This window comes from Oncorhynchus masou, chromosome 11 (assembly GCF_036934945.1).
Source record: "Oncorhynchus masou masou isolate Uvic2021 chromosome 11, UVic_Omas_1.1, whole genome shotgun sequence".
NCBI classification, from domain to species: domain Eukaryota; kingdom Metazoa; phylum Chordata; class Actinopteri; order Salmoniformes; family Salmonidae; genus Oncorhynchus; species Oncorhynchus masou.
Window position 1 is genome coordinate 19,382,144 of NC_088222.1, and position 12,734 is coordinate 19,394,877.

At 57.0% G+C, this 12,734-nt stretch overlaps 1 protein-coding gene across 5 annotated transcripts in view; it reads left to right on the top strand.

Moving 5' to 3' along the window:
• LOC135548271 (poly [ADP-ribose] polymerase tankyrase-1) overlaps positions 1–12,734 on the top strand; it is a 179,774-nt gene that overhangs the window by 140,144 nt on the left and 26,896 nt on the right. For 3 of the 5 annotated variants that reach the window (XM_064977694.1, XM_064977695.1, XM_064977698.1), the window contains 2 exons: positions 294–459; positions 2,047–2,296. In XM_064977694.1, the coding sequence (XP_064833766.1) occupies positions 294–459; positions 2,047–2,296 (416 nt within the window). The remainder of the gene's footprint in view (positions 1–293; positions 460–2,046; positions 2,297–12,734) is intronic. The other 2 variants (XM_064977696.1, XM_064977697.1) reach the window with 1 other exon arrangement.

A 12,734-nucleotide genomic window follows, 5' to 3' on the forward strand; every position in this document is an offset into this window, starting at 1 on the left:
TCTCTATCTATCTATCTATCTATCTATCTATCTATCTATCCCTCTCTATCTATCTATCTATCTATCTATCTATCTCTCTCTCTCTCTCCGCCCTTCTCTCTCTCTCTCTCTCTCTCTCCGCCCTTCTCTCTCTCTCTCTCCGCCCTTCTCTCTCTCTCCCCTTCTGACTCTCTCTCTCTCCCCCCTTCTGGCTTTGTCTCCCTCTCTGCCTCCCCATCTGTCTCCATCTCTCTCTCCATTGATGTATCTCTCTCCGTCTCTTTCAATCCATCTCTTTCTCTGTCTCTCTACAGAGGTCTGGTGCCCCTGCACAACGCCTGTTCTTATGGTCACTATGAGGTAGCTGAGTTGCTGGTGAGACATGGGGCGTCGGTGAACGTGGCAGACTTGTGGAAGTTCACTCCTCTCCACGAGGCTGCAGCCAAGGGCAAATACGAGATCTGCAAGCTGCTCCTCAAGGTACTGTACACAACTGAACTCAGGCCTGTGGGACTCTACAACAGAGTTTGTCATTCAAAATATCTCTGGAGGCTATCACGCATTCTCAACCCCTGTCTCTGTCTCTCTCTCGGTCTCTCTGTGTCTGTGTCTCTCTCTCTTTTTTGAGGGCTTTATTGGCATGGGAAACATAAGTTAACATTTCCAAAGCAAGTGAAGTAGATAATCAACAATACAAATTAACAGATAACATTGCACTCACAAAAGTTCCAAAATAATAAAGACATTTCCAATGGCATTATGTGCAAATAGTTAAAGTACCAAAGGGAAAATATATAAACATAAATATGGGTTGTATTTACAATGGTGTTTGTTCTTCACTGGTTGACCTTTTCTTGTGGCAACAGGTCACAAATATTGCTGCTGTGATGGCACACTGTGGTATTTCATCCAATAGATATGAGAGTTTATCAAAATTGGATTTGTTTTCAAATTCTTTATGGGTCTGTGTAATCTGAGGGAAATATGTGTCTCTAATATGGTCATACATTTGGCAGGAGGTTAGGAAGTGCAGCTCAGTTTCCAGTCTGTGTGCACATAGCCTGTCATCTCTTGAGAGCCATGTCTGCCTACGGCGGCCTTTCTCAATAGCAAGGCTAAGCTCACTGAGTCTGTACATAGTCAAAACTTTCCTTAAGTTTGGGTCAGTCACAGTGGTCAGGTATTCTGCCACTGTGTACTCTCTGTTTAGGGCCAAATAACTACAGCAAACTAGAATGCTATCTTTTTGTTTTGTCATGATTTGGTTGGGTCTAATTGTGCTGCTGTCCTGGGGCTCTGTGGGGTCTGTGCTTGTGAACAGAGGACCAGCATGCTTGAGGGGCAGTTTCTCCAGGTTCATCTCTCTGTAGGTGATGACTTTGTTCTGGAAGGTTTGGGTTTCTCTCTCTCCTTAAATACATTTTATAGAGAGGTACTGTAGAAAGTCATAACAGTTTAGTCATTTAATTTTATCACATGCTGATGCCCATTGGTAGTTAAAGACTGTTTATTACGGCTGAATAATAGACAGGAAAAACACTTGTGTTTTATGGCTTATTTTCATTACACCTCTGGTCATGATTTGATCACTGGAGAGAGGGAGCAGGGGAGAGAGCAGGATGTGTAATGTGTTCCTTCTCATCGGCGTTAAGCAGGGCCAGTTTATGTCTTATAAAATATGTGAAACATGTGTATCTGGCTGTAAACAGAGGAGTAATTTTGATTGCATTAGCATAAAAAAATGCCAAGAGCTGCTGGAGCATCTAACTTCCCACCTCATAGTTAGTGTTCCATTAAACTTGATGCACATCACAAGAATAACCCTGCTGAATAAATTACTTTTTTTAGATTGTGTGATAAGAACTTCTGAAATAACTCACACTTTCTCAACCCGTCTCCCTCTGTTTCTCACTTTGGCATTCAAGAAACCAGCAACCATGTGTTCACCAGCCCATATTCACTGCAGCAGCCAAGAGGCACAGATTCCCTAGGTTTCATGTCAATTAAAGCTATACTCACTGCTGTCCCTTAGCAATACATGACAAGCCCCTCTGCTGGTTCCCTCAGCATGGGGCAGACCCGACCAAGAAGAACCGTGATGGAAACACTCCTCTGGACATGGTGAAGGAGGGGGACACAGACATCCAGGACCTGCTGAGAGGAGACGCTGCCCTGCTGGACGCTGCGAAGAAAGGCTGTCTGGCCCGCGTCCAGAAACTCTGCAGCCCAGAGAACATCAACTGTAGAGACACACAGGGACGCAACTCCACCCCCCTGCACCTTGCAGGTGAGACTGGTCACCAAGACATAGCCAGGGGTACGTACAGACGTGACCCACCCAGTTTGACTTCTGTTTCTAAATATCAAGTTCTGTTAACAAATAACAGTGTCAGTTATAATTGTCAAAAGGGCCAGATTTGATGAATTGTTAAATGACTTACCATGTAGAGAGACCACACAGTGTCCTGAGTAACTGGCTGAAGTAGGTCTGCCAATGTAATCTCATGGACCCACTGTGTTTACAAGCTGAAACTAGGTGTGATTGAAGACTCCCCCAGTGTGCCCAGATGGTCGGGCTGTGGGCCAGTCTGCCCCCCCCTGTGTCTGTGTGAAGCTGGTAGGCTGTGGCTCATTGGAGGGGGGACAACAGATGGGTGAAAGGAACTAACAGTCACAGTAGGGAATAGGGAACAGCCCCAGCCTGGGACAGTAGGGAATAGGGAACAGCCCCCGCCTGGGACAGTAGGGAATAGGGAACAGCTCCAGCCTGGGACAGTAGGGAATAGGGCACAGCCCCAGCCTGGGACAACAGATGGGTGAAAGGAACTAACAGTAGGGAACAGCCCCAGCCTGGGACAGTAGGGAATAGGGAACAGCCACCGCCTGGGACAGTAGGGAATAGGGAACAGCTCCAGCCTGGGACAGTAGGGAATAGGGAACAGCCCCAGCCTGGGACAGTAGGGAATAGGGAACAGCCCCAGCCTGGGACAGTAGGGAATAGGGAACAGCCCCAGCCTGGGACAGTAGGGAATAGGGAACAGCCTCAGCCTGGGACAGTAGGGAATAGGGAACAGCCTCAGCCTGGGACAGTAGGGAATAGGGAACAGCCCCAGCCTGGGACAGTAGGGAATAGGGAACAGCCTCAGCCTGGGACAGTAGGGAATAGGGAACAGCCCCAGCCTGGAACAGTAGGGAATAGGGAACAGCCCCAGCCTGGGACAGTAGGGAATAGGGAACAGCCCCAGCCCGGGACAGTAGGGAATAGGGAACAGCCCCAGCCTGGAACAGTAGGGAATAGGGAACAGCCCCAGCCTGGGACAGTAGGGAATAGGGAACAGCCCCAGCCTGGGACAGTAGGGAATAGGGAACAGCCCCAGCCTGGGACAGTAGGGAATAGGGAACAGCCCCAGCCTGGGACAGTAGGGAATAGGGAACAGCCTCAGCCTGGGACAGTAGGGAATAGGGAACAGCCTCAGCCTGGGACAGTAGGGAATAGGGAACAGCCCCAGCCTGGGACAGTAGGGAATAGGGAACAGCCTCAGCCTGGGACAGTAGGGAATAGGGAACAGCCCCAGCCTGGAACAGTAGGGAATAGGGAACAGCCCCAGCCTGGGACAGTAGGGAATAGGGAACAGCCCCAGCCCGGGACAGTAGGGAATAGGGAACAGCCCCAGCCTGGAACAGTAGGGAATAGGGAACAGCCCCAGCCTGGGACAGTAGGGAATAGGGAACAGCCCCAGCCTGGGACAGTAGGGAATAGGGAACAGCCCCAGCCTGGGACAGTAGGGAATAGGGAACAGCCCCAGCCTGGGACAGTAGGGAATAGGGAACAGCCTCAGCCTGGGACAGTAGGGAATAGGGAACAGCCCCAGCCCGGGACAGTAGGGAATTGGGAACAGCCCCAGCCCGTGACAGTAGGGAATTGGGAACAGCCCCAGCCCGGGACAGTAGGGAATAGGGAACAGCCCCAGCCTGGAACAGTAGGGAATAGGGAACAGCCCCAGCCTGGGACAGTAGGGAATAGGGAACAGCCCCAGCCTGGGACAGTAGGGAATAGGGAACAGCCTCAGCCTGGGACAGTAGGGAATAGGGAACAGCCCCAGCCTGGGACAGTAGGGAATAGGGAACAGCCCCAGCCTGGGACAGTAGGGAATAGGGAACAGCCCCAGCCTGGGACAGTAGGGAATAGGGGACAGCCCCAGCCTGGGACAGTAGGGAATAGGGAACAGCCCCAGCCTGGGACAGTAGGGAATAGGGGACATCCCCAGCCTGGGACAGTAGGGAATAGGGAACAGCCTCAGCCTGGGACAGTAGGGAATAGGGAACAGCCCCAGCCTGGGACAGTATGAAATAGGGAACAGCCTCAGCCTGGGACAGTAGGGAATAGGGAACAGCCCCAGCCTGGGACAGTAGGGAATAGGGGACAGCCCCAGCCTGGGACAGTAGGGAATAGGGAACAGCCTCAGCCTGGGACAGTAGGGAATAGGGCACAGCCCCAGCCTGGGACAACAGATGGGTGAAAGGAACTAACAGTAGGGAACAGCCCCAGCCTGGGACAGTAGGGAATAGGGAACAGCCACCGCCTGGGACAGTAGGGAATAGGGAACAGCTCCAGCCTGGGACAGTAGGGAATAGGGAACAGCCCCAGCCTGGGACAGTAGGGAATAGGGAACAGCCCCAGCCTGGGACAGTAGGGAATAGGGAACAGCCCCAGCCTGGGACAGTAGGGAATAGGGAACAGCCCCAGCCTGGGACAGTAGGGAATAGGGAACAGCCCCAGCCTGGGACAGTAGGGAATAGGGAACAGCCCCAGCCTGGGACAGTAGGGAATAGGGAACAGCCCCAGCCTGGGACAGTAGGGAATAGGGAACAGCCCCAGCCTGGGACAGTAGGGAATAGGGAACAGCCCCAGCCTGGGACAGTAGGGAATAGGGAACAGCCCCAGTCTGGGACAGTAGGGAATAGGGAACAGCCCCAGCCTGGGACAGTAGGGAATAGGGAACAGCCCCAGCCTGGGACAGTAGGGAATAGGGAACAGCCCCAGCCTGGGACAGTAGGGAATAGGGAACAGCCCCAGCCTGGGACAGTAGGGAATAGGGAACAGCCCCAGTCTGGGACAGTAGGGAATAGGGAACAGCCCCAGCCTGGGACAGTAGGGAATAGGGAACAGCCCCAGCCTGGGACAGTAGGGAATAGGGAACAGCTCCAGCCTGGGACAGTAGGGAATAGGGAACAGCCCCAGCCTGGGACAGTAGGGAATAGGGAACAGCCCCAGCCTGGGACAGTAGGGAATAGGGAACAGCCCCAGCCTGGGACAGTAGGGAATAGGGAACAGCCCCAGCCTGGGACAGTAGGGAATAGGGAACAGCCCCAGCCTGGGACAGTAGGGAATAGGGAACAGCCCCAGCCTGGGACAGTAGGGAATAGGGAACAGCCCCAGCCTGGGACAGTAGGGAATGGGGGACAGCCCCAGCCTGGGACAGTAGGGAATAGGGAACAGCCCCAGCCTGGGACAGTAGGGAATCGGGAACAGCCCCAGCCTGGGACAGTAGGGAATCGGGAACAGCTCCAGCCTAGGACAGTAGGGAATAGGGAACAGCCCCAGCCTGGGACAGTAGGGAATAGGGAACAGCCCCAGCCTGGGACAGTAGGGAATAGGGAACAGCCCCGGCCTGGGACAGTAGGGAATAGGGATAGGAAGCCTCAGCCTGGGACAGCCCCGGCCTGGGACAGTAGGGAATAGGGAACAGCCCCAGCCTGGGACAGTAGGGAATGGGGGACAGCCCCAGCCTGGGACAGTAGGGAATAGGGAACAGCCTCAGCCTGGGACAGTAGGGAATAGGGAACAGCCCCAGCCTGGGACAGTAGGGAGTAGTAGGGGAACAGCTCCAGCCTGGGACAGTAGGGAATAGGGAACAGCCCCAGCCTGGGACAGTAGGGAATAGGGAACAGCCCCAGCCTGGGACAGTAGGGAATAGGGAACAGCCCCAGCCTGGGACAGTAGGGAATAGGGAACAGCCCCAGCCTGGGACAGTAGGGAATAGGGAACAGCCCCAGCCTGGGACAATAGGGAATAGGGAACAGCCTCAGCCTGGGACAGTAGGGAATAGGGAACAGCCCCAGCTTGGGACAGTAGGGAATAGGGAACAGCCCCAGCCTGGGACAGTAGGGAATAGGGAACAGCCCCAGCCCGGGACAGTAGGGAATTGGGAACAGCCCCAGCCTGTGACAGTAGGGAATTGGGAACAGCCCCAGCCCGGGACAGTAGGGAATAGGGAACAGCCCCAGCCTGGAACAGTAGGGAATAGGGAACAGCCCCAGCCTGGGACAGTAGGGAATAGGGGGAACAGCCCCAGCCTGGGACAGTAGGGAATAGGGAACAGCCCCAGCCTGGGACAGTAGGGAATAGGGAACAGCCCCAGCCTGGGACAGTAGGGAATAGGGAACAGCCCCAGCCTGGGACAGTAGGGAATAGGGAACAGCCTCAGCCTGGGACAGTAGGGAATAGGGAACAGCCCCAGCCCGGGACAGTAGGGAATTGGGAACAGCCCCAGCCCGTGACAGTAGGGAATTGGGAACAGCCCCAGCCCGGGACAGTAGGGAATAGGGAACAGCCCCAGCCTGGAACAGTAGGGAATAGGGAACAGCCCCAGCCTGGGACAGTAGGGAATAGGGAACAGCCCCAGCCTGGGACAGTAGGGAATAGGGAACAGCCTCAGCCTGGGACAGTAGGGAATAGGGAACAGCCCCAGCCTGGGACAGTAGGGAATAGGGGACATCCCCAGCCTGGGACAGTAGGGAATAGGGAACAGCCTCAGCCTGGGACAGTAGGGAATAGGGAACAGCCCCAGCCTGGGACAGTATGAAATAGGGAACAGCCTCAGCCTGGGACAGTAGGGAATAGGGAACAGCCCCAGCCTGGGACAGTAGGGAATAGGGGACAGCCCCAGCCTGGGACAGTAGGGAATAGGGAACAGCCTCAGCCTGGGACAGTAGGGAATAGGGCACAGCCCCAGCCTGGGACAACAGATGGGTGAAAGGAACTAACAGTAGGGAACAGCCCCAGCCTGGGACAGTAGGGAATAGGGAACAGCCACCGCCTGGGACAGTAGGGAATAGGGAACAGCTCCAGCCTGGGACAGTAGGGAATAGGGAACAGCCCCAGCCTGGGACAGTAGGGAATAGGGAACAGCCCCAGCCTGGGACAGTAGGGAATAGGGAACAGCCCCAGCCTGGGACAGTAGGGAATAGGGAACAGCCCCAGCCTGGGACAGTAGGGAATAGGGAACAGCCCCAGCCTGGGACAGTAGGGAATAGGGAACAGCCCCAGCCTGGGGAACAGCCCCAGCCTGGGACAGTAGGGAATAGGGAACAGCCCCAGTCTGGGACAGTAGGGAATAGGGAACAGCCCCAGCCTGGGACAGTAGGGAATAGGGAACAGCCCCAGCCTGGGACAGTAGGGAATAGGGAACAGCCCCAGCCTGGGACAGTAGGGAATAGGGAACAGCCCCAGCCTGGGACAGTAGGGAATAGGGAACAGCCCCAGCCTGGGACAGTAGGGAATAGGGAACAGCCCCAGCCTGGGACAGTAGGGAATAGGGAACAGCCCCAGCCTGGGACAGTAGGGAATAGGGAACAGCCCCAGCCTGGGACAGTAGGGAATAGGGAACAGCCCCAGCCTGGGACAGTAGGGAATAGGGAACAGCCCCAGCCTGGGACAGTAGGGAATAGGGAACAGAATAGGGAACAGCCCCAGCCTGGGACAGTAGGGAATAGGGAACAGCCCCAGCCTGGGACAGTAGGGAATAGGGAACAGCCCCAGCCTGGGACAGTAGGGAATAGGGAACAGCCCCAGCCTGGGACAGTAGGGAATAGGGAACAGCCCCAGCCTGGGACAGTAGGGAATCGGGAACAGCCCCAGCCTGGGACAGTAGGGAATCGGGAACAGCTCCAGCCTGGGACAGTAGGGAATAGGGAACAGCCCCAGCCTGGGACAGTAGGGAATAGGGAACAGCCCCAGCCTGGGACAGTAGGGAATAGGGAACAGCCCCAGCCTGGGACAGTAGGGAATAGGGAACAGCCCCAGCCTGGGACAGTAGGGAATAGGGAACAGCCCCAGCCTGGGACAGTAGGGAATAGGGAACAGCCCCAGCCTGGGACAGTAGGGAATAGGGAACAGCCCCAGCCTGGGACCTAGGGAATAGGGAACAGCCCCAGCCTGGGAGTAGGGAATAGGGAACAGCCCCAGCCTGGGAGAGTAGGGAATAGGGAACAGCTCCAGCCTGGGACAGTAGGGAATTGGGAACAGCCCCAGCCTGGGACAGTAGGGAATAGGGAACAGCCCCAGCCTGGGACAGTAGGGAATAGGGAACAGCCCCAGCCTGGGACAGTAGGGAGTAGGGAACAGCTCCAGCCTGGGACAGTAGGGAATAGGGAACAGCCCCAGCCTGGGACAGTAGGGAATAGGGAACAGCCCCAGCCTGGGACATTTGGGAATAGGGAACAGCCTCAGCCTGGGACAGTAGGGAATAGGGAACAGCCCCAGCCTGGGACAGTAGGGAATGGGACAGGGGGACAGCCCCAGCCTGGGACAGTAGGGAATAGTGAACAGCCCCAGCCTGGGACAGTAGGGAATCGGGAACAGCCCCAGCCTGGGACAGTAGGGAATCGGGAACAGCTCCAGCCTAGGACAGTAGGGAATAGGGAACAGCCCCAGCCTGGGACAGTAGGGAATAGGGAACAGCCCCAGCCTGGGACAGTAGGGAATAGGGAACAGCCCCGGCCTGGGACAGTAGGGAATAGGGATCAGCCCCGGCCTGGGACAGTAGGGAATAGGGAACAGCCCCAGCCTGGGACAGTAGGGAATAGGGAACAGCCCCAGCCTGGGACAGTAGGGAATAGGGAACAGGCCCAGCCTGGGACAGTAGGGAATAGGGAACAGCCCCAGCCTGGGACAGTAGGGAATAGGGAACAGCCCCAGCCTGGGACAGTAGGGAATAGGGAACAGCTCCAGCCTGGGACAGTAGGGAATAGGGAACAGCCCCAGCCTGGGACAGTAGGGAATAGGGAACAGCCCCAGCCTGGGACAGTAGGGAATAGGGAACAGCCCCAGCCTGGGACAGTAGGGAGTAGGGAACAGCTCCAGCCTGGGACAGTAGGGAATAGGGAACAGCCCCAGCCTGGGACAGTAGGGAATAGGGAACAGCCCCAGCCTGGGACATTTGGGAATAGGGAACAGCCTCAGCCTGGGACAGTAGGGAATAGGGAACAGCCCCAGCCTGGGACAGTAGGGAATAGGGAACAGCCCCAGCCTGGGACAGTAGGGAATGGGGGACAGCCCCAGCCTGGGACAGTAGGGAATAGGGAACAGCCTCAGCCTGGGACAGTAGGGAATAGGGAACAGCCCCAGCCTGGGACAGTAGGGAGTAGGGAACAGCTCCAGCCTGGGACAGTAGGGAATAGGGAACAGCCCCAGCCTGGGACAGTAGGGAATAGGGAACAGCCCCAGCCTGGGACAGTAGGGAATAGGGAACAGCCCCAGCCTGGGACAGTAGGGAATAGGGAACAGCCCCAGCCTGGGACAGTAGGGAATAGGGAACAGCCCCAGCCTGGGACAATAGGGAATAGGGAACAGCCTCAGCCTGGGACAGTAGGGAATAGGGAACAGCCCCAGCTTGGGACAGTAGGGAATAGGGAACAGCCCCAGCCTGGGACAGTAGGGAATAGGGAACAGCCCCAGCCCGGGACAGTAGGGAATTGGGAACAGCCCCAGCCTGTGACAGTAGGGAATTGGGAACAGCCCCAGCCCGGGACAGTAGGGAATAGGGAACAGCCCCAGCCTGGAACAGTAGGGAATAGGGAACAGCCCCAGCCTGGGACAGTAGGGAATAGGGAACAGCCCCAGCCTGGGACAGTAGGGAATAGGGAACAGCCCCAGCCTGGGACAGTAGGGAATAGGGAACAGCCCCAGCCTGGGACAGTAGGGAATAGGGAACAGCCCCAGCCTGGGACAGTAGGGAATAGGGAACAGCCTCAGCCTGGGACAGTAGGGAATAGGGAACAGCCCCAGCCCGGGACAGTAGGGAATTGGGAACAGCCCCAGCCCGTGACAGTAGGGAGTGGGAACAGCCCCAGCCCGGGACAGTAGGGAATAGGGAACAGCCCCAGCCTGGAACAGTAGGGAATAGGGAACAGCCCCAGCCTGGGACAGTAGGGAATAGGGAACAGCCCCAGCCTGGGACAGTAGGGAATAGGGAACAGCCTCAGCCTGGGACAGTAGGGAATAGGGAACAGCCCCAGCCTGGGACAGTAGGGAATAGGACTGGGACATCCCCAGCCTGGGACAGTAGGGAATAGGGAACAGCCTCAGCCTGGGACAGTAGGGAATAGGGAACAGCCCCAGCCTGGGACAGTATGAAATAGGGAACAGCCTCAGCCTGGGACAGTAGGGAATAGGGAACAGCCCCAGCCTGGGACAGTAGGGAATAGGGGACAGCCCCAGCCTGGGACAGTAGGGAATAGGGAACAGCCTCAGCCTGGGACAGTAGGGAATAGGGCACAGCCCCAGCCTGGGACAACAGATGGGTGAAAGGAACTAACAGTAGGGAACAGCCCCAGCCTGGGACAGTAGGGAATAGGGAACAGCCACCGCCTGGGACAGTAGGGAATAGGGAACAGCTCCAGCCTGGGACAGTAGGGAATAGGGAACAGCCCCAGCCTGGGACAGTAGGGAATAGGGAACAGCCCCAGCCTGGGACAGTAGGGAATAGGGAACAGCCCCAGCCTGGGACAGTAGGGAATAGGGAACAGCCCCAGCCTGGGACAGTAGGGAATAGGGAACAGCCCCAGCCTGGGAACAGCCCCAGCCTGGGACAGTAGGGAATAGGGAACAGCCCCAGCCTGGGACAGTAGGGAATAGGGAACAGCCCCAGTCTGGGACAGTAGGGAATAGGGAACAGCCCCAGCCTGGGACAGTAGGGAATAGGGAACAGCCCCAGCCTGGGACAGTAGGGAATAGGGAACAGCCCCAGCCTGGGACAGTAGGGAATAGGGAACAGCCCCAGCCTGGGACAGTAGGGAATAGGGAACAGCCCCAGCCTGGGACAGTAGGGAATAGGGAACAGCTCCAGCCTGGGACAGTAGGGAATAGGGAACAGCCCCAGCCTGGGACAGTAGGGAATAGGGAACAGCCCCAGCCTGGGACAGTAGGGAATAGGGAACAGCCCCAGCCTGGGACAGTAGGGAATAGGGAACAGCCCCAGCCTGGGACAGTAGGGAATAGGGAACAGCCCCAGCCTGGGACAGTAGGGAATAGGGAACAGCCCCAGCCTGGGACAGTAGGGAATAGGGAACAGCCCCAGCCTGGGACAGTAGGGAATAGGGAACAGCCCCAGCCTGGGACAGTAGGGAATAGCCTGGGACAGTAGGGAATAGGGAACAGCCCCAGCCTGGGACAGTAGGGAATCGGGAACAGCCCCAGCCTGGGACAGTAGGGAATCGGGAACAGCTCCAGCCTGGGACAGTAGGGAATAGGGAACAGCCCCAGCCTGGGACAGTAGGGAATAGGGAACAGCCCCAGCCTGGGACAGTAGGGAATAGGGATCAGCCCCAGCCTGGGACAGTAGGGAATAGGGAACAGCCCCAGCCTGGGACAGTAGGGAATAGGGAACAGCCCCAGCCTGGGACAGTAGGGAATAGGGAACAGGCCCAGCCTGGGACAGTAGGGAATAGGGAACAGCCCCAGCCTGGGAGAGTAGGGAATAGGGAACAGCCCCAGCCTGGGAGAGTAGGGAATAGGGAACAGCTCCAGCCTGGGACAGTAGGGAATCGGGAACAGCCCCAGCCTGGGACAGTAGGGAATAGGGAACAGCCCCAGCCTGGGACAGTAGGGAATAGGGAACAGCCCCAGCCTGGGACAGTAGGGAGTAGGGAACAGCTCCAGCCTGGGACAGTAGGGAATAGGGAACAGCCCCAGCCTGGGACAGTAGGGAATAGGGAACAGCCCCAGCCTGGGACATTTGGGAATAGGGAACAGCCTCAGCCTGGGACAGTAGGGAATAGGGAACAGCCCCAGCCTGGGACAGTAGGGAATGGGGGACAGCCCCAGCCTGGGACAGTAGGGAATAGGGAACAGCCTCAGCCTGGGACAGTAGGGAATAGGGAACAGCCCCAGCCTGGGACAGTAGGGAGTAGGGAACAGCTCCAGCCTGGGACAGTAGGGAATAGGGAACAGCCCCAGCCTGGGACAGTAGGGAATAGGGAACAGCCCCAGCCTGGGACAGTAGGGAATAGGGAACAGCCCCAGCCTGGGACAGTAGGGAATAGGGAACAGCCCCAGCCTGGGACAATAGGGAATAGGGAACAGCCTCAGCCTGGGACAGTAGGGAATAGGGAACAGCCCCAGCTTGGGACAGTAGGGAATAGGGAACAGCCCCAGCCTGGGACAGTAGGGAATAGGGAACAGCCCCAGCCGGGACAGTAGGGAATTGGGAACAGCCCCAGCCTGTGACAGTAGGGAAGTGGGAACAGCCCCAGCCCGGGACAGTAGGGAATAGGGAACAGCCCCAGCCTGGAACAGTAGGGAATAGGGAACAGCCCCAGCCTGGAACAGTAGGGAATAGGGAACAGCCCCAGCCTGGGACAGTAGGGAATAGGGAACAGCCCCAGCCTGGGACAGTAGGGAATAGGGAACAGCCTCAGCCTGGGACAGTAGGGAATAGGGAACAGCCCCAGCCTGGGACAGTAGGGAATAGGGG